The 19,970-nt window shown below is 39.2% G+C and overlaps 2 protein-coding genes, 1 long non-coding RNA gene and 1 other non-coding gene across 5 annotated transcripts; 2 read left to right on the top strand and 2 right to left on the bottom strand.

Moving 5' to 3' along the window:
• Nucleotides 1-1,351: 1,351 nt before the first annotated feature.
• Nucleotides 1,352-7,899, bottom strand: LOC103386862 (mal, T cell differentiation protein like). The gene is made up of 4 exons (XM_008321287.3): nucleotides 7,622-7,899; nucleotides 3,017-3,181; nucleotides 2,747-2,893; nucleotides 1,352-2,377 (listed from the first exon to the last, which is right to left on the bottom strand). Exons 1-4 carry the CDS (start codon nucleotides 7,706-7,708, stop codon nucleotides 2,303-2,305), a joined length of 474 nt encoding a protein of 157 aa, XP_008319509.1. The 5' UTR covers nucleotides 7,709-7,899; the 3' UTR covers nucleotides 1,352-2,302.
• Nucleotides 3,305-12,754, top strand: LOC103386864 (uncharacterized). Of its 2 annotated transcripts, XR_522348.3 has the most exons (4): nucleotides 3,305-3,859; nucleotides 4,367-4,438; nucleotides 10,782-10,902; nucleotides 11,062-12,754. It is a non-coding gene; the product is annotated as an uncharacterized LOC103386864 (long non-coding RNA). The 2 variants fall into 2 exon arrangements; XR_001760861.2 differs by having other exon boundaries at nucleotides 10,782-12,754.
• A 172-nt stretch (nucleotides 12,755-12,926) lies between these two features.
• Nucleotides 12,927-19,860, bottom strand: nphp1 (nephronophthisis 1). The gene is made up of 20 exons (XM_025060626.1): nucleotides 19,674-19,860; nucleotides 18,419-18,480; nucleotides 18,239-18,299; nucleotides 17,948-18,081; nucleotides 17,659-17,842; nucleotides 17,439-17,540; nucleotides 16,794-16,930; nucleotides 16,175-16,223; nucleotides 15,925-16,012; nucleotides 15,696-15,790; nucleotides 15,483-15,611; nucleotides 15,233-15,307; nucleotides 15,032-15,142; nucleotides 14,820-14,902; nucleotides 14,521-14,618; nucleotides 14,362-14,455; nucleotides 14,158-14,270; nucleotides 14,006-14,079; nucleotides 13,789-13,831; nucleotides 12,927-13,674 (listed from the first exon to the last, which is right to left on the bottom strand). Exons 1-20 carry the CDS (start codon nucleotides 19,737-19,739, stop codon nucleotides 13,400-13,402), a joined length of 2,073 nt encoding a protein of 690 aa, XP_024916394.1. The 5' UTR covers nucleotides 19,740-19,860; the 3' UTR covers nucleotides 12,927-13,399.
• Nucleotides 16,478-16,549, top strand: trnad-guc (transfer RNA aspartic acid (anticodon GUC)). Its single transcript has one exon. It is a non-coding gene; the product is annotated as a tRNA-Asp (tRNA).
• Nucleotides 19,861-19,970: the final 110 nt, after the last annotated feature.

Here is a 19,970-nt window from a genome sequence, read left to right as displayed (position 1 = left end):
GTATATATATGTAATAAATAAAAAATACTAGAGTTAGGTGGAAAATTGCTCAAGTAACAGAAACACATACAGTACATGTAAAATTTAGTCAAGTACAGTAAAGGTTTAAACAGCAAAAAAAATTTAGAACTAGGCTGAAATGACATGACAACAAAATATATAGTTTAGCCCAAAGATGTGTAGATGTAGGCCAGAAATCTAAATGGATAACAACAAAAAACTACAGTAAAGGTTTAAACAGCAAAAAAATTTCAAAGCAAAGAAATCTAAATGAATAACAACAAAAAACAAAAATTTTAAATGTTGGGCAAAATAATCAAATTCTAATTACATATGTATATGTGTGTGTGTGTATTTATAATATTGTACTGCCGCAGAAACAAATATAAAACACACTTTTTCAAATTAATCAAAAGTCCATTCGGAAATAATTGGTGGAAAAATAACCCGCTAAGACCATAATTGGTCCACATGCCTGAGTTTGGACATGTTTGATACAAAACAAAACCGTGATCAACCTTTTGCAAGAAAAAAAAAAACAAAGTTGACACAGACTGAAAAAACTCCTTCAATCTCTCAGTGAACACTGAGAGATTGAAGGAGTTTTTTATCATCAGTATAAGAAGAATTTAAACTGACGATAAGTTGAAGCTTTGTTTCACATTAATAAAAAAACGTTTCTTTTCTTTCAAGGTCATCTGCTCCGTCCCCTCTTCCCAGCAGACTCACCAGTTCAGGCAGGTAGAAAATATCCGGCGCTGTGGTGCAGATGCCCAGTCCACTGGGCAGACTCCCCATTGAATGAGCAGTGGTCGCAGCCATCTCAGCTCCACCTGTGGACTAACGGGGCAGCAGCAGGTGTCTCTCAGCCTTATACCCAGTTAGTGCACAAACCCGTTCTGCCACGGTCTAGGGTAAGAGATACCTCCACCCGAACAGCTCTGAACACAAAGACTCAGACACACCCACCAGTTCTCAGTACCTGAGGCCAGGTGAGCTGGTGACTGGAGAAAAGGCAAACAGCTGAGAACCAGGAGCTGTAGCTGTGGAGCAGAGAACTGCAGCGTATGTAGGAGAAAACAGAGGAGAGGACAAGTAAGGAGAGGGGGGAGGAGAGGAGAGGAGAAGGGGGGGGGATGTGGTGAAAGGAAAAGGGAAGTAAAGAGGAGAGAAGAAGTTTGTCTAACAGTACTTTGATTGTGGTCTCTCTCTCTCTCTCTCTCTCCCTCTCTCTCTCTCTCTCTCTCTCTCTAGTCTGGATCTGCTGCAGATTATTTTTTTTACAGGTACCCAAAAGGTTTTTTTTTTCTCCAACGGACTGATATTTAAAAAAAAACAACAACATCCACACTTTTATGACATAAAATTTTAATGGTGTTATAAAACGCCTCGTTGTGTGTCGAGGTAACAAGTTGAGTTGCTCAACCTTAACATGTGAACGACAAGAAAAAAATATTTGAAAATTTGAAATGAATAGTGTGAAATAAAATGAAATAATTTTAAATATGTACAGATTTAAAATTTCCCGGGGACTCGATGAGAACAGTGATGTCTTCAACAAGTACTATTACAATATCATTGTAAATATGTTAAAAAAAAAAAACAGGCTGTGAGAAATGAATCAGCTCCAAAATGGATTAATCATCAGCGGGATGTGGACCACGGTAACTAAGAGCAAGGTTTGTTATTAACTTATTAACTTATTGTGAACATTAATTAAAGAAATGTACCTTTAGTTTACTGATTTATTTTTGCCATCTAAGATCGATTTATCTACTATTGAAAAAGTGTGATCTTTATGGAATTTATATATTTTTTTCATTTATTTTTAATTGTGTAAGGTTTTGGGATCCTTAAAACTCAAGTATCAACATTTTATCAATAAAGTTCTGGTGAAGTTACTGTGAAGGAAGAAAAGAAGAAGAAACATCTGCTTTCTATAATTTTGGCACATTGATTTCTAACTACCTTTTCAAATGTATAAATATAAAAATCTGCTGACTCACTAATTGAAATCAGACGACAATGATGTCAATTGTAAAAAGTCATTAACGGTACTAAAGAACTTGCCGTGTTCATGTTGACCAACTGCTCATTTTTCATTAATGATTTGATTCAACTTTTTACTGCATTGATGAAAAAAAAAACAAAAAACATACTCCTTATCACTGAGCTGAATTCATGAAAACCACAAATGTCATTCTTTGTTTTTTTATTCCAACAGGAGTTCAGCCGTTGATTCGTTGATTCATTTTGTCTCCGTTTTGTCGCTCTTGGTTTTTCTTGGTCAGGTGTTGTGGTTTTAGGACCTCTTCCATCGGATGGCAGAGAAAATGGCGTGGAGGAAGTAAAGAAGCAGGGCCAGGTAGGACATCACCTGAAAACACATCACCTGAGTCATGACGGTGTTAATGGTTACCACTAGGGGGTGTAAGGAAACATTGATATGCTGAAATATCAAGAAACTTCCTTCATGATACCGTATCAATATTCCACGGCACTGACGACAATTAACAGCCAAATATTCATGGCAGGTAAATCGCAATATATCATATTGTCTTCATGGCAGGTAAATCGCAATATATCAATATATATAATATATAATATTGTCGCTCCTGTATGGTGATAGGTATCGTATCACCAGATTCTTGCCAATACACAGCCCTAGTTACCGCCAAGAAGACGGACCTACAGCTGTGGATTTTACCCACTATTCCCAGCTGAAAAAAATTGCTCAGTTTCGTACCACTGCAGCGATGTCCAGCCGATAGATTTTAAGACTTTCTGCTGTGGACAATATGTTGACAATAGCTGCTTTTTCAATGGTGACGATGGCCAAGGCCACAGACCCTCCGAGGTAGAAAACCGCAGCCACAAAATGATACCCAGCGTCCTGCAGAGGGAGACAGTGAGTGCAGAGGAGTTGAACGTCAGAATTTTTACAACATGAGGACGGACGTCGTCCTTGACCGACTGTGTAAAATCAAACTGAGCATCAAATGTTGGAGAAACACACCAACGAGGGCCAGACGCCGCTCTGATTGCCTCCACAGAGGAATATGAAGAACCAGAGTGTGGTGAAGACGAAGCAGAAGACAGACACGAACATCACCCAACCCTGAGGGTTGTCTGGGTTCACACGGGTCGATGCCACCAGGATCCACACCAAACCTCCAATCACCTGCAGGGGGAAGGGTGCACTTTTATCATACGTTCATTTAAATCAAAATTCTGTTGTCATACATCGATATTGATCGGCCGTCATTTGCTGCGTTTTCAGTTAGCATTTAGGTAAGATCGGCCGTCATTTGCTGCGTTTTCAGATAGGATTTTTGAGGTAGAGATTATTAAGATTAGAATTAGGGTTAATGTAAGGAGCCAGGGGAAGTGGCATGTGCTTGCAAAACACAAACACCAGCATGTGTGTGTGTGTGTGTGTGTGTGGTTTCTGTATTTCACCACCTTTGTCAAACACTCAGCTTGAAAGAGTTTTTTTTAGAATTTCATTAGAACGCCGCTCGCTGATAAGATTTACTGTCAAACAGTCGAGCACAAACTCTGTGTTTGTCGACTGACAAAACATGTTCCTACTTCTTTGTTCTTCACTGTTTAACTGTGCAACAAGACTTTCTCCCATATATATCTGTGACCGCAGACACCGGGAATAAGAACGTTTGTACTTTTATGAACTCATTCCACGTCTGCTTATTCAGTTCCAGCTCCGTTGTCTCCGTGTTTGATTGTAACACATGCTCTTCTCTGTTCTTACAGCTGCTGTGAAACAAGTCTTTGTGTGTTCATAAACACTGGCTCCAGGTGTGAGGAATCAACCACGCAGCCTGCAGCCCTCAGGTATCAGGTGAGGAGGAGCAGCAAACACTTCCATGTTCTTATTCAGATCTTAAGCCGCTCAGCTTCTGCAGGAGGGAATTTTCTCACGATGACATCAAATACTTCAAGTCACTCAGCTGTTGTATATTATGGGACATATTTAGGAATATTTATCTAATGTATTGAAAGATGCCGCACAAATATTTTTCACATTTTCACGAAACATTTGTATTCGAATGGGGTGTAGGAAAATATTGATACACTGTATTGTTGTCATGTCTATAGTATTGAGTATATCACAATATGTTGTATCGTTGCTCGTGTACGATTATACATATCGTATCGCCAGATTCTAGCCAATACACACCCCACCCACAAAAATGTTTTCATTGCTCCTTTTCTTCTCTTGTTCTATATAATTTTAGGAAAAACTGTCCTCTAATTTTATTTCCTCTTTTTTTCCTCTCTCTCTCTCTTTGTGTTCTATATAATTTTAGGAAAAACTGTTTTTCCTCTCTCTCTTTTTTGTTGATAGCTACGACTGGAAAACGCAACAAAATTAACCCTCAACGTATGCAGCACTGTCACTGCCTTCAAGAGTTTGACTGTGAGTAATACACCTTTGTCATGAAGCCAAGTATTATAGAATTCTTCCAAACCAGGTGAAGTGTACAGCACCAGATAACATTGTCGCTCAGCGCCATAATTACTGCTGAGTCTCCAAAACAAAAAGTTTCAGTTGCTAAAAAACTTGTTTGACTGACTCTGAGGTTTTGTTTCCTCCAAAACATCAGTGCAGTTTAGTCTTAGACCAAATAGCTGTAACTGCATTGAGCTACCCCTGCTGGACACCTTTAGTTTTCCTTTGACTACAAAAGCCTTGTGAGAACATACAATAAGTAAATAAATATAACATATATAAAATATGTATTTAAAAAAAATACATATTCTTTCCACATGCAAACAATGTGCCACGCCCATGCCATTGCTCCAACTCTCATATAACCCTTGGGACAGATTATTGTTTAAACGAGACATCATCAGTTTGTACATGCAAATTTCTCAGGGAACAATAATCCTGGCCAAAACTCAGGCAAACGGAGGAGTGACAGTTAGACTGGAGTTTCACTGTGAATGCTGAAGACTGAACCGTTTCATTTCTAGAAATGTTTGTACATTTCCTTTAAAACATGACATACATATGAACACTGGACATAATGTAGTAACTTGACGTTTCAGTGGTGGACCTTTTCTGCATCAAAAGTCGTTCACAGTGGTCTGTGAAGTTCCAGACTTTTATATAGTACAAGGAAGAGCTGGACCGCAGGCAGGACAGTTACATAGAAGCACACTGTGTTGAAGCCAGTATTTAAATATATTTCTGAGATAAGTGACATCAACACATGGCTCTAATGTTTTATTTCAAGCTTCCGTATTAATGTCACTTTTAAAGAAATGCAAATTCTTAGTTGTGCTTCACAAGTCGTTCACTGATTGGTCGAGATCACTGGTTGATAAACATGTAGAACCTGAAAACTTCAGTCACGCTTTGGTTTTGCAGGCATCGATTTCTAATTTTTTTACAATACGAATAATATTTTTAACGGCTGTGTTTGTCATGAAGTGAACTCTGGGATAAACACGTTTGAACTGTGAGCTGTTACATTAAAAACACTAAGCCTGTATGTCAATATTAGTCAAACAAGCAGCAGGTTGAGAAATCTGTACCCTGTGGTGACAGAAGTCAGTAAACAGGAAAAGGAGGAGTTCATTTCTGACAGAAAAGATTTTAACTTTTTAAAACGTTTTTAATTTAAACACTCAACTACAACATTGTAAAGTACGGACAAAAAGTCTCAACTACAACATTGTAAAGTACGGACCAAACGTCAGAGGAATCTTATCTCTGTCGATCCAGGACTTCACACCTGCTTGGAGGAATTTCCTTGAAGAAGGAAATATCCTCCAAGCAGGAAGCTCTGCAATGTGAAAACCACTGCTAATGGTGCAGTGAGGTCTGTGGAAATACTGTGCCAAGAAGTGGAAGTCATAATGGTGCAGTGAGGTCTGTGGAAATATATACTGTGCCAAGAAGTGGAAGTCGAAAAGTATCAGGAAAGAAGTGAATCATTAAGTATTGAAGACCTAAAGAGAAAACACATTTTTTTTAAACCAATTTTCTCTCTCACTCACCCTTCAACACTCCCATACACACACTCACTTATACACAATATATCCTAACCCTGCACTAATGAAAGGTGTGAATGCGAGTGTGAATGGTTGTTCTTCTACCTGTGTGATGGAACTGTCCAGGGTGTGGCGCTATCCTTGCGTGGCGATTGCTTAGAATTGGTTTCAATCCTTTGATTTTTTTTTTTTTTTTGTAAAACTGTACTTTAGTTTGGTCCTTGGACCAGGTGACAGAGTGGGCTGTGACCTGGTGTCACAGAAAAACATTGATTAAAAAAAGTCTTAGACCTTTTTGACCTACCTTTATACAGTCGCCTAAATATATTTTTCGTCACCTTATTGTGGTGCCATAAGGAAATAATTCAGAGATGAATCCTCCCTCATTCATGCACTTGATTTTGTCTAATTGTTTGAAGTAAAGGCCCGTCGTGACCTGCGGTTTGTTTTTCAGTGATTGTTTGTTTGAGATCATGAGAAACTCCATAATGTCCCATTGTTTGAATCCCGTGTCATTCACTGATAAAGAGGGCTTTTATAAAAGGCCTTTTCACAATAAAAGTCCTTCTGAGTTCACCTACAATAACTGAAGTTAAATCCATGCCTTCAGGCAGTAAATTCCACAGCAGTGTCACAGCCAAAAGTACTGCATGTAAACCAGATAATTGGCTTTTGTTACTATTTACTTGTCTTTTATAAACGCCACACTTTCTCTATCTGTTACTATTTACTTGTCTTTTATAAACCCTGCACTCTCTCTTTCTCCTGATTGGTCAAAAAAAAAAAAAAAAAAAAAGCCAGTCCGATTAAAGTCTTACTTTGGCCACATTTTGATATTTATTCCACAATACTTTAGCTAACCTTTAGGATTTTGGATGTTTCCACTATGTAGCTTTTACGTTGCGTACGACACATGAAACCTGTTGAAAACTGTGAATCTGCCTCTGCATTCCTTCAGCCTGTAGATCAGTTCATAGCAAATAAAAAAAACAGTCCACTCCCCAGCAGCGAGGGGAAAAAGATCCGAGCCAGCAGCTTGATGACTGGTTTAGATTTACACCACCTTCTGCAATTTAAGCTGTTTTTCCACCTGTGTCACTCAGATTATCATCTGTACAGATCAACATATACACACACTGGAAATGTGGTCTGCTATCATTCAGACATAGATTTGTTATAACCCACCCCTGGTGTGAAATTCAGTGGGAAACTCAACCTCTTTTTCACCAGGCTGTAGGTGGAAATCAGGTTTTCCTTTTAGTTGCCACAAAATAACTAACAAAAGTTTCTATCCAACATTGTTTAAGTCACAGTTTCTCCATTGCCATGGAAGCATATGGTTTGTGCAGCATGACAATGTAGCGGAAAACAACAAAAAAACCCAATGTGTAGTGGTAGTTTTAGAGACATTTAAAACTACTACTACAAAAAATACTTTGACTTTGTCATTAATAAGTTCCAGTGATCTTTAATCTAATGTTGACGGTTGTTTTAGTTGATTCTGATCTACACTTTAACATCTTAGCTGAACTGTAGCGACAGGAAGGTCAAGGCTAACATTTAGACAACAGCTGGAATGACAGTGTCAGTATAATTAACTCACCCACTCTGGGATGAAGAAGATGTCAGGAATGGAGGTGAAGATCCTGCCACCTGTGGGCAGAACATCACCAGACGTGGTCGAAGCCATAGTCCCCAAAAAATGTGTGTGTGTGTGTGTGTGTGCACAGGTGTGTGATTTCCTTCAGAATGAAAGATTCTGCCCGTGTTAATCTGCCTTTTAAAAGGCTGGTTTCTCCTCTCCGTCTCCAATTGTTCCTCCTCCACTCCCTTCCTTCCTCCCTCCTCTCTGCTGCACCTACTCATCCATCCCTCTCTGCCTGAAACGACCAGTTTGACAGGTGTTTTTTTTTTTTTTTTTTTTTTTTAGAGCTTTGTTTGTGCAGCAAGGAGGATGTCTCTTGCACTCTGACTTGACTGCAGTTTTTATTTGATGATGTGTGTGTGTGTGTGTGTTTTTGGTGTGTTTTGTGTGCAGGCAACAGCCTGGTTTACACGCAACACAAAAACTGATGGTGAGGCAAGTAATGCACCGTTGATGTGAGGTGTGAATGAGCGTTGCACTGATCGTGGAGGAAACAAATAATTCCAAACCAAATTGGAGTGTGACTTGTTTGGGAGCTAGTGTTGATTTGTTTACTCCTAATTGGGTTTTTGTTTTAACCACGTTGATTCTTTGCAAACATTTAGATATTTTTATGCTAACATTTAACTTCATTTAAATTCAATTAAATTCCTTTTTTTAAACCTAATTGTTTGGGCACTGTACAGTCCATAAAACACTTAGTGGCCTTCATTGTCAATTTTAGGCACCCTTTGCTAACTCTTAGCTATCCTCATTTAGCTATCATCATCCACACCTTTTCTTTTTCTAAACTGTATCCTCTGTGGATATTAATAATATTTAATTTGTGCTAAAAATAGTTGCAGGATTTTGAAATCTCTGTGATATAGTAGTAGATCATCTGGGTGACTTTTTGCTACAGAATATTTTGAAAATTAGCTGCTTGAAAAGAGAAGCCTTACACAAACAAACAAATTTACAAATAGTCCTGTACGTAATTGTTCCACAGCGGTTCTGTCATTTAAACCTCCAGTTAATTGTGTTCTTGTAAATACTTCTTCTGATCGTCAGAGTTTACACATTTGTGTATTTTCAGCTCTTTTCCATCTCAAATCTACAAGAGCAGTACAGTTTGTTGTTTGTCTTGAAGTTAGAGTTTGTGGGATCATCTCCACAGGTCCGTCACGTCCAATCAGCTGCATCTGACCATCAGACAAAACTGTCCTCACTGATGTTTACTATCACTTTGTTTGTTTGAGTCTCCAAACAAACTTTAATGAGTTCAGCAGAAGCTAACAGGTTGACTCAAGGAGTGTCGGCATCAGTACAACAAAGAGTTTCTCCCTCAGAAAGAACAACATTCCCAAAAGGACAAACATGAAAGCTTCATTTGCAGACGGAGTCCCGGAGTAAAGGGTGGGGTAACTGTCCATTAAACTAGATTCCAAATGTGGAGAGAAAAAACCTTCTTAAGTCAGTGTTAATGGTTAATGAGTATAAATTAAATAACACAGTAACATTAATCATTATAATGCAATAAATGCAACTTCACACAAACATTATTCATTTAAAATGTGTTATGAGCCAACACCCTGGCCCAGGGGGTAAATGTGATTTTTAAAAGAAATCCCTTCTGGAAAGTTCTACTTCACCTAAAGAAACACAGTGATTAGTCATTAACAACATCCACAGACCTATCTCTCAGATCTGTGTGTGGTTTATTTTGACGACACAGCATTGACTGGACGGTGGACTCGGACCTGGACAGATGAAAAGACTTGACTGGTCCCAAACAATAGGTTTTGGCTCATTGTCTTTTGTGAGTTTTAATCCTTTAACCTGGAAACCATCAGTGTTTGTTTACCAGTTTCAACAACCAGCAACAACTGAACAAAAAAAAACAAACAGTAACGGCCTCGTCATTTCTTGTATTGTATTTTTTTGAAGTATTTGAAGTAACAAACAAGGCTGCTCGCTACGTTGATTTACATGAGATTTGCATGTTTTTGTGTTTGCGTGTGCGTGCACATTTTCTTCCTGGACAATCCCACTTTCCCCTTCTAGTAACTGCCACCTGATAAATATCTGTGATTCTTCAAAAACTATCCTTTAAATAATAAATCCTAGCTGTGTAAATGTTGACTGTCCAGTTTGCAGTCCAGATCTGTCTTCTGTTGAAAATACATCGTAAACAACATTTCAATGTATCAATATTTATTTATGTAAATGCCCAAACAGGCTCTAATTGGAAAACAAACTGAACATTTTTTTTACGGCCGCCCGATACTATCTGACATCCCTGATAAAACTGTAATACAATTATAATAAAACCAAAGTAAATGACGTATAAAAACAATAGAATATATTAAATGCTAGAATAAGGCTGAGTTGTAAAAAAAAACAAAAACAAAAAAACAATTAATTAAACAGTTACTGCTTTGGCATGTCTTATATTTTATTTTTTGTTAATTATTCTGTACTAAATTCGAAGAGTCAAGTGACTCCGACCCGACTTTATGGACTGGGTTGTGATCTGTGGCATGGCTACACGTCTCCCTCGCCCTCCGTCTTTTTCCCTCTCTCTCTCTCTTGGTCTTTCTTTGGAGTGTGAATATTATTACACATCTTGTTTTTCCACATTCCTGTGTGTTGTTGTCATGGTTACACTGCCGTAGTTACAAAAGGAACATTGTTTAATGTTGAGGCGAATGTTAAAAACAAAAACACTCAGAGTCGAGCTGAAAGAAGTTGATAATAGACATTAGAGATGTTCACAACAGAAACAACGGTTCTGGGAACCTGATGTGGACCATTCACCTTTTACCACTTCAACCTCAAGGGAGGCCGCGGCCCAGCAGTCATTGGGAGAGGCCAAGGTTGCACCTTGGACAGTTCTCCAGGTCCATCCCAGGGTCACATAAACAACCATTCACACTAACATTCACACTTATGGTCCTGCATGTTAATGGACTCGACGCTGCATCAGGACTGTAGTGGCTAACGTTAGCTATAGTGTCTGTACCAGGACTGTTGTGGCTAATGTTAGTTTTGGTGTCTGTACCAGGACTGTTGTAGATACCGTTAGCTCTGGTGTCTGTACCAGGACTGTTGTAGCTAATGTTAGCTCTGGTGTCTACAGCAGGACTATTGTGGTTAACCAGGAGGGCTGTTTGTACCATGAGGAAGTACCAGACCAGTTGAGCAGGAAAAGTAGGAGTTTACCAGGAATAGTAGGGACTGGAGCAGGAAAGCTGATCCAGGTGAGCTGCAGTACAATGTCTCAGTATGTAAACAAGCAGGTTTCATAATCCGTAGTCAGCGGGAAATGTCTGCACTGCATGTACTCTGAGTATTTACTGGTAAAAGTACAGTGATGGAAACGTATAGTCATTAATTTGCTGCATTTTAATTTAACGCAGTGGTTCCAATGTTTGGAGAGGGGATACGCTAGAGGACGCAGGAGGTCAAATTAATTTCTCTCAACAACAGAGAGTTTGGGAAATACTGCTTTAATGCTTCAGATTTGAATCAATCAATCACATCACATGATGGGTGTCGATCAAATCTGGGCTGTGGAGGCCGTGATACAGAAACTTCAATCAATCCCTTCAGTCTGAACCAGACCTACATGGTAAACTGTGCTACATGGATGGCTGCCACGCGTTTAGCTGATAAATATTTGCATTAAAAAGCAGTTGAACAGGTGTACTCAGTGACTGGAGTACGATTGGTCACAAGTCAAAGCCAATCACATCCTTTTAAAATGCCTTTGTAGTACAACTTCTAAAGTAATACTACTCCTTGGCTACCGTGATAGTGTTTATCAGTATCCAGATACTCGTTCTTAATGTTTGAAGTACTTCCAGTCACTATCAGTGTTTTTCGATGAACATTTCAGGGCTCGCTTTATGTAAATTCAGAGTACGGAGTAGAAGGAAGACTTCTCCTGTATTTGCATTGGTGTGTGTTCCAAAACTTCACTCAAATAATAGGCATTGTGTGTTGACAGCGTCATGTGTTCCCATGGCAGTTTTTGTAGATACAAGTACAAGCGTGTGTGAGTGTGTGTGTGGTCTTGCAAAAGCATCACAACTAGATCTGTAACAAAGAAACTCAAACCAAAGTGTGTATCTTTCAATGTTAAACACACACTTCTCTAAGAGACATCTTCAGCCTTTTGAAGGTCAAAGGTCATGTTGTGGTTTACGTGTGTTTGTCAGTTTGAGGGCTTATAGGCCCAGCCTTGTTAATGTGTCTGCCCACAGGAACTAGTTTTGGTAAGTTCTGTAATGTCGGTACTGTTGTGTGGTACTGTTGTGTGAAATAGATAAATACAGTATAGGGTGGAGGACACGTATGGATACCGTCAAAATACTAGTGATTCAAAATCATCTAAATTTGAACAAAACTTTGTTTTAGGTTAAGAGTTTTGAAAAGTTTAAGTTTTAAAGCATGAGGGCAAACGGTACCCTCTTGTGGCCATAGACGGCATCCAAAATGTTTTTGATCTATTATTCTCCTCAGAGTAAATGTGTCAAGAGATGGATTTCAGTTTTTAAGTCTGTCAGTTTTTTTGTGTTAAGATTTAATGATTTATTCTTCATATAAATGAATCGAGTCACTGATAAATTCCAGTGCTTTAATCCCAGATGAAAACCTCAAATGTATTTTCCTAAAGTCTTGAACTGGTGAATCATGCCACCACTTGATCACTTGATCCATGTTATACTTGAGAAAATAAAGTCTTTCACAATGTGTAACTGCTTCCACGCGCTGCGCTCTCTGGCGTCAGACTGATTGAACGGCTCTGAGTGCTGCTGAGCTTTTATAGCCGTCTATAAAAAGACGGCAGCAGGCTGATTATTAACTGTGAATGCTGCTCCACTGCCCCGTAACTCTACACTACACACACACACAAAGGCTGGGACACACATGAGTGAAGGTAAACTAATGGGTGGGGAGGTAAACACAGGTCAGGGACCAGTCATGTGAAACACTTACAGGTAAAACAAAGTTTTACTGGTGTCAACAAATTAAATAAATAAACGTACTACGACAAGAATGTATGGATCTTAAGGAATGACTGTTTTGACGTAGTTTGTCTGTTAGTTATCTTAGCTGCAAAAACTGTTTTGCAATTTCAAGGCAAACATTTAGCTACTCCATTTTATCTTCATTGTTCAACAAACTCTTTCTTATATATTCATGTACATTTATATACATATACATATATGTATACACATTTATAGCATATGTGTAAATATATTTTATGTGTGTATATTTATGAAATCTATGTATTTTTTAAATTTAATCTTTAATCTGACCGTATCTCTACCTGATGTAGAAATCTGTTTTTTTTTCTATTTTCTGGTAATGGTTGGTATCTTCTACACTAATTGTTTCCAATTTAATTAACCTATTTGTGCTTCATTGGTACATTATGACATAATTGAGACAATTTTTGATTTCTTCTTCTAACATCAGGCCCAGATTAACGCTCTAATCTGTCTATATTTAATCCCACACCCACCGTTCTGCTGCTGCTGCTGTGAATTAATGAACACCACAGAGCCACATAAATGTATCTTAGCTGTTTATTTCTTATATATATAAAAGTAAGACATTCTTTATCATAATTTATATTTCTAAAAAATACACACAATGTATTAAAGACACATGAAAAATATTTAAATGGACAAATATTTGTCATTAATAATTTACATTATTGACTCGGCCCTGAGTGATTTGATGTAAACTCTACTGTGCGACACCAAGAAGGTCAAAGTTCAGCTCTGTGAGGTCAAAGGCCAGATGCTGATGCGTGTGGTCAAAGAAGACTTCGGGACTTCCTGAAATGCCAGTGGTCTGCTGGACATGTTTGAGAGAATCCAAGGTGATGTAGATGACCTTTGCCCTTTGCTCCTCTGAGGCCGGGTCAGCCCAGCGGTACGGGGGCAGCGAAGGCGAGTGGAGCAGGAAGTAGACGGACGACATGTAGACTTTAACAAACTCCTGTTTGAGGAAAGACAGGTCTCTCTGCAAACACAGACAAGCGTAACAGTGTCAAGCTCTGTAGGCTATACAGAGCACTCTCTACTGAAAGAATGTGGTACTACACTACAAAAAAAAAAAAAAAAAATCCTCACCTTCTGTCCTCCTCATTCTGATCTCAGCCTCCAGCCAGGCTCCCTGGAGAAATACAGCAAACAGAAATGAGATCCAAAAACTAAAATTGTAAAAGTGTTACAGAAACAGGATGATAGACAGTTCTGAAATAACAGGCAGAAGTAACCAGTAATTAAAAGTCAAACGTGTAACGTTGTTGATAAAAGTCATGCACGACATGAGGTGAAAATAATATACCCTGAGAGCGTCCAGCAGGTCCGGTTGGTCCAACAGCACAGGGAAGGTGGAAAGAAATGGACTGCTGATCAGTTCTGAAACACACACACTCGTTTTATATATTTATATATATATATAATGGACTGTAAAGTGTGTGTTTGTGTGTGTGTCACCTGCGTTCTGCATGGTGGGCCTGTCCATCAGCAGTGTGTCGGCTAACAGCTGTCTGTGCAGAGCCAGCAGGTGGACACAGTTCAGACAGTGGAGCAGAGTTTCTGGAAGAAGACTGAAAAACACAAACAGATGTGATTGGACACTGAACACTGAAGGAGTCAGGGAAGTCTGTCTGTTTCTGTCCTGGTCAGGGGTCTCCTAACCTGAGCTGGGTTCTGGTCCGACTGTTGGTGGACTTCAACTTCACGATCAGTCTCGGCTGACGTTTGGCCTGAAGCATCTGGAAGAAGACTGAAGCTGGAGAGGAGAGGAGGAGATGGAGGAGAGGAGGTGAAGGTGATATTTAATTGTTTCACTTTTACTCTGGACTTGTTTCTTCTTACATCCTCTCCTGACTGAAGTCTCCAGTTCCACGTTCTTCTCATAGGGAGTTCCACCGTTCACCTGCAGCTCATAGGTTCTGTACACAGCAGAGGTTAAACTGATGCATAACATTCAGGGTCACTTTAATTATGACACAGTTACTCTGTGACTGTCCTTTTAGGTTTCTGCATAAAGAAATACTTCTGTTTGTTCTTAAAATAAATAGGCACACAGCTTACTTAACAAACAAAAAAATTCAGGCTGTTTTGATTATTTTTGTAGGCTGGTGTACGTCTACCTGCTGGGAAGTGAATTTCCACTGTCGTCGGTCAGTTTGAGGAAAGACCAACCGCAGCTCAGTTCTCCGCGCTCACCTGTCGACTACAACACAAAGAAAACCTTACTCTGGTTTGGTCCTTTTTTTTTTTTTTTTTTTTACAACATTCTCAGTTCGACGTTGTTGTTATTTCACCACCGTTATCGTGTGGATCGCTGTGTATTTGTCCTTACGTTCCGTATAAACGTGACTCCCAGTTCGAAGAGGATTCCGAGGTCAGGAGACGAAGAGCTGCAGCGAAGGAAACAGTCTCCGTCGAGGAGGCTGGGAAGGACGCCTGTCATCTGCAGTCAACGAATCCAACACTGGTTTTAGGAAAACTCATGTCTGGAATTATTTACAGAATTAAACAGCAATAAATTAAAAAAAAATACCCTCGGAGAGAAGCTCCAGGTTTTGGGGCTCTTGGGGTTGTAGGTTGCTCTCACCGTGTGGATGTTACTCAACACCTGAAACAAGAATTAGTACCAGGAACTGAACCAGTGCTAAGAACTGCAGGAACCAGTAAATAAATGAAAGCACTTGGACTTTTTCTTTGGTCCAAAATATTCTCTGCTGAGAAACTGGAGTCTTCCTGGAGAAATACAACCATCCAAAAAATTAGGCTAGTAATACTTCTGATACCTGGTTTCCATCAAAGGCACAGAGTCGGACGTGTCTGCTGAGGACTTGAACTCCGACCCCCGGCGTTGGAATCATCCTGCAGCTCCACAGAGTGAAACAAAGACAAGTTTGGACGTGACGAGCTCGGACCTACCGTTGGTAAAAACACAGATTTATTAAACTCTGAAATGTTAACGTTCTAATGTTTTCCATTAGACAAACACACTCTCTTACCCTGCCTGTCTCTACGTCCAGGAAGAGGTCTTTGAAGGAGAGCTGTGATTGGCTGAGAGAAGGCTGGACATGGTGACTTCCTCTGTACATCACTCCTAAGACACGAGACAAATATTTTCAAAATAGAACTCCTTCATGTTAAAGAAATGATAGACAGAGTGTGTGTGGAAAATAGAACTCCTTCATGTTAAAGAAACAGTCATAAATGTGTGTGTGTGCTTGTATTGACCTTCCTCCACCAGGAGTTTGTTGAGAGTTGATGGTCTGAATCCCGAAGGTATGGCACCCATGGCTGACAGAACATCAGTGGCATCAATCTGACACACACACACTCAGGTATGAAGTACAGTATGGTATATTACAATAATAATTTCTCCGTCATAAAGTCTAAAGTACACACGCAGTACACAGTGCAGTATTCTACATTTGCTGATCGCTTTCTGTTGATGACGTCACAGCTACAGTGTGGTACCGTTTACCTCAGTCAGAGCTTTTCTCAGCGTGGACCAGTTGGACTGTGGAGTTTTACTGTTGAAGTAAAGATACACGTGATTATTTTTGGATTCATCGCCAATAACAATTAACATAAAGATAATCTGATTCACGTAGATCAAGGGTGGGCGAACTTTTTCGGCTAACTGGCAAAAATTAGGTTCGACTAGGTAGCCTATCGCGCCCTAAGAGATCGTAAGAGGGGCCGTATTTTGTCCAGGTCTGAATCTAGATAGTGTTGCAATCGTGATTTATTGTTTTAACCGTTACTGTGTTCTAAATCCAACATCTCCTCGTTAGTATAGTGGTGAGTATCCCCGCCTGTCACGCGGGAGACCGGGGTTCAATTCCCCGACGGGGAGAAAAATGTTTTGATGGTTTTGTTCTCATAATCAAACGCTGAACAGAATGATAGCCGCAGAACATCGAATCATAACTTTCTTCAACAAAAGTACTAACAGACTGGACTTTTGTTGAAGAAAGGACCAAAAAAATAACACGGTTGAATCTATTGCCACCTACTGGTCATAACCAGTCCCTGGCTAAAGGCAAAAAAAAAAAAAAACTGATGTGAACAAATGACAGCAAAGATGTCAAAGTCAGAACCTCTGATTTTCCTGCTCGTCTGTCAGCTCTTCACCATAGTCATCTTCCTCCTCCAACGACTCCTCTTCATCATCATCTTCACCTTCCTTTACGTCAACATGGCCGCCGTTTTCATCTTCATCATTAGCAGAGTTCAACTGAGAATTAGTTGGGGAAAAAAACCCTTCACATTAACCAGTCTGTTCAAAAACTACATTTAAAAACTGGAGTCCAACATGACTTTTCACTTTAAAGGGGAACCATTTATTGTATAATATTGAATTTGTTTGGAGTTTTGGTTCACATATTTGTGTCTCGGGTTTCTGCCTCCTCTTTAAAAGCCGGTTTCAACCACTCTGATGACTGTGGCCCCACTTTTACTCGTACGCGACTACTGGACGGCTATTACGTTAGCACAGAACTAAATGAACAGCCGCCATATTAAAAGGCACTAGGAGTATGTTGTCATCTGTAACCACACGGGGGAGACAGTGATACTATTGTCGTTATGTATGAAAGGCGTGTCAGTAATATTTCATGGAGAAACAGATCGGTTTGCATAGAAAGTAGCAGATAACGTTTGTCTTAATATGGTCAAAAACTCGACATCAACATAAAAAATAAATTAAATATAGATAATTAAAGCGTAGTGTTGAGTGTGTGTACCTTCAGGTAGGTTTTGGGAACCACTCCTCTTTTGCCTTTGCTGTCCTGAGCGAGCCACCATCCGTCCGCTGCCCTCCTGACGATTCTCAGTAAATCACCTTTCTGAGAACAAACACTTCTGTGTCATTTTGGTTGAATTAAATGATGAGATGTCTCAGCAATAACAAAATGAACAAATACAGAACTGAAAAATGGAATACAATTCAATTATTGTTTTTACCTGAACAGACAGATCTCCATCCTGCTCTCCTTGGAAGTCACTCAGGACCTTGTAGATACGAGGGTCTGACTGAGAGGGTGGTTTGACAGCTAACTTTTCATCAACCTCGTCATCTTTGTCCTCATCTTCGTCCTCTACACTGTCTTCGTCGTCTTCATCACCACTATCTTCAGTCGAGATATTGCTGTGAAGACATTTTACAGACGTAAGAATGTGTCAGAAACAACTCTGCAATTTTCTCAAAAACAAAAACATGTTTTTGTCTTAACTGAGCACAGGTGTGACAGACCTAGCATCGGTACTTGGTCCCGGTGGTGAGAGCTCCAGGGACAGTGTGTTGAGACGATCCAAGATGTTCTGCAGCCGTTTCTCTTCCTCCTGTTTTCTCTGTTCATAGTTCCCAACCGGAGCCAGCTCGTCGGCCTGGGAGCAAATGGAAAACACACTTTTTTTTATAAAATAATCTGTTTGAATAATTAAGGATTGTACCATCACCTATGTTCACATCTGTCAAAACAAAAAATTAATGTTGATAACTAAGAATCTGTTAGCGGTAAGTTAAAAAGGTAAAGGTGTTAACCTTAGTTAGTTTCCTCAGGTTCCTCAGTGTCTTCTCTGCTGACATTTGCAGGTCTTGACATCTAATGAAAACACAGACATTAAATATTGTGTTTTAAAGCATTACAATAATCAATAACAATGTAAACAGAGTGACTTCGTAGCTGGTTAAAACTCGAGGTCTTCTGTTAAAGCGTTTTACCTTCGTAATAACTCTTCACTGGATCCAGCCTGACTGTGTACATCCTTCACCAGACTGTCAACCTGTGTTAAAGAAATCATGAAAAACGACCATGTTCAAATGGAGTTGCTTAAAGTCGAGGTTGAATCACATAGTTAGTTTTTTTTATTACAAAGCTGTGCATGACATTCTGTAAAATATCTAAGTCCTCTGAAGACTGATTCATGTCCTCACTGAGCTGCTGGCGTTTTTATTTTATTTTTAATAGAACATGGCACGTTGTTCTCACTACATCATAAACAATGACATTAAATATAGCTGGGAGCAAATGGAAAACACACTTTTTATAAAATAATCTTTTTGAATAATTAGGGATTGTACCATATCCTATGTTCACATCTGTCAAAAAGAAAGAAAAAGAATCTGTTAACAGTAAGTTAAAAAAGTAAAGGTGTTAACCTTAGTTAGTTTCCTCAGGTTCCTTAGTGTCTTCTCTGCTGACATTTGCAGGTCTTGACATCTAATGAAAACACAGACATTAAATATTGTGTTTTAAAGCATTACAATAATCAATAACAATGTAAACAGAGTGACTTCGTAGCTGGTTAAAACTCGAGGTCTTTTGTTAAAGCGTTTTACCTTCGTAATAACTCTTCACTGGATCCAGCCTGACTGTGTACATCCTTCACCAGAGTGTCAACCTGTGTTAAAGAAATCATGAAGAACGGCCATGTTTAAATGGAGTTGCTTAAAGTCGAGGTTGAATAATGCATTTGCATTTATACAATAATTATTACATAAATTAAAAAAATGAAAATTGCACCCAGTCATATGATTAACTATTCATAGATGTAACCGTTTAAACATAACTTATATACCTTTTATTTTATTTTAGGACTGTGGTGTCCACAAAAGGAGGGTTCAAAATGTTTTTTAATGGCTCCTTCTTTACTTTGTGTCTTGCAAAATTCGCCACAGTGGAAACTAACTAGAAAGTACAAATAGTACAGCATTCTTTAAATACTGCTTTATTTGCGCCGCTATATGACTTTAGAAGCCTCGGTCTAACTGCAAATATCTTCTATCTTTAGAATTGAAAGAATGACTAGTCCTAATTCTCCTGTAACGTCGCTACAAGAGCTATAAAAACATGATAATTTGATTTACTTGAAGGACAGTGTTGACAGATGATGTCAGCGAACCTGCTCTGATTTAAAGTCACAAGTTTAAACTTAGCAGCAACAGACGTACAGACAGGCGTCGTTTTTATTCAAACCTGCTTCTCTGTTTCATCCACTTCTTTCTTAGCAAGTTGAAAGGCTCCTTTTCTTCTTGGTGGCATTTATTAACGCTTCTATTTGGGCGTACAGTATCGGTCATTAGCTATTAGCAGCTAGCTGACGCTAAACTTCAGTTGTCGCCTGGTAACAGGGAGTCGTTTTCAGCAGCGCTCATTGTATCTAACAAACTCTACTGCCCTCTCCTGGATGGGAGTATAAACTGCGGCATGATAGTTTTTCAACGGGGAAAAATTTTGCAGTTTGGTCATTAGGCACATTTTTCACATTTCTAT

This window comes from Cynoglossus semilaevis, chromosome 12 (genome assembly GCF_000523025.1).
Source record: "Cynoglossus semilaevis isolate Cse_v1.0 chromosome 12, Cse_v1.0, whole genome shotgun sequence".
Classification (NCBI taxonomy): domain Eukaryota; kingdom Metazoa; phylum Chordata; class Actinopteri; order Pleuronectiformes; family Cynoglossidae; genus Cynoglossus; species Cynoglossus semilaevis.
The sequence above is the reverse complement of the archived record's forward strand: the minus strand, read 5'-3'. Positions and strand labels throughout refer to the sequence as shown.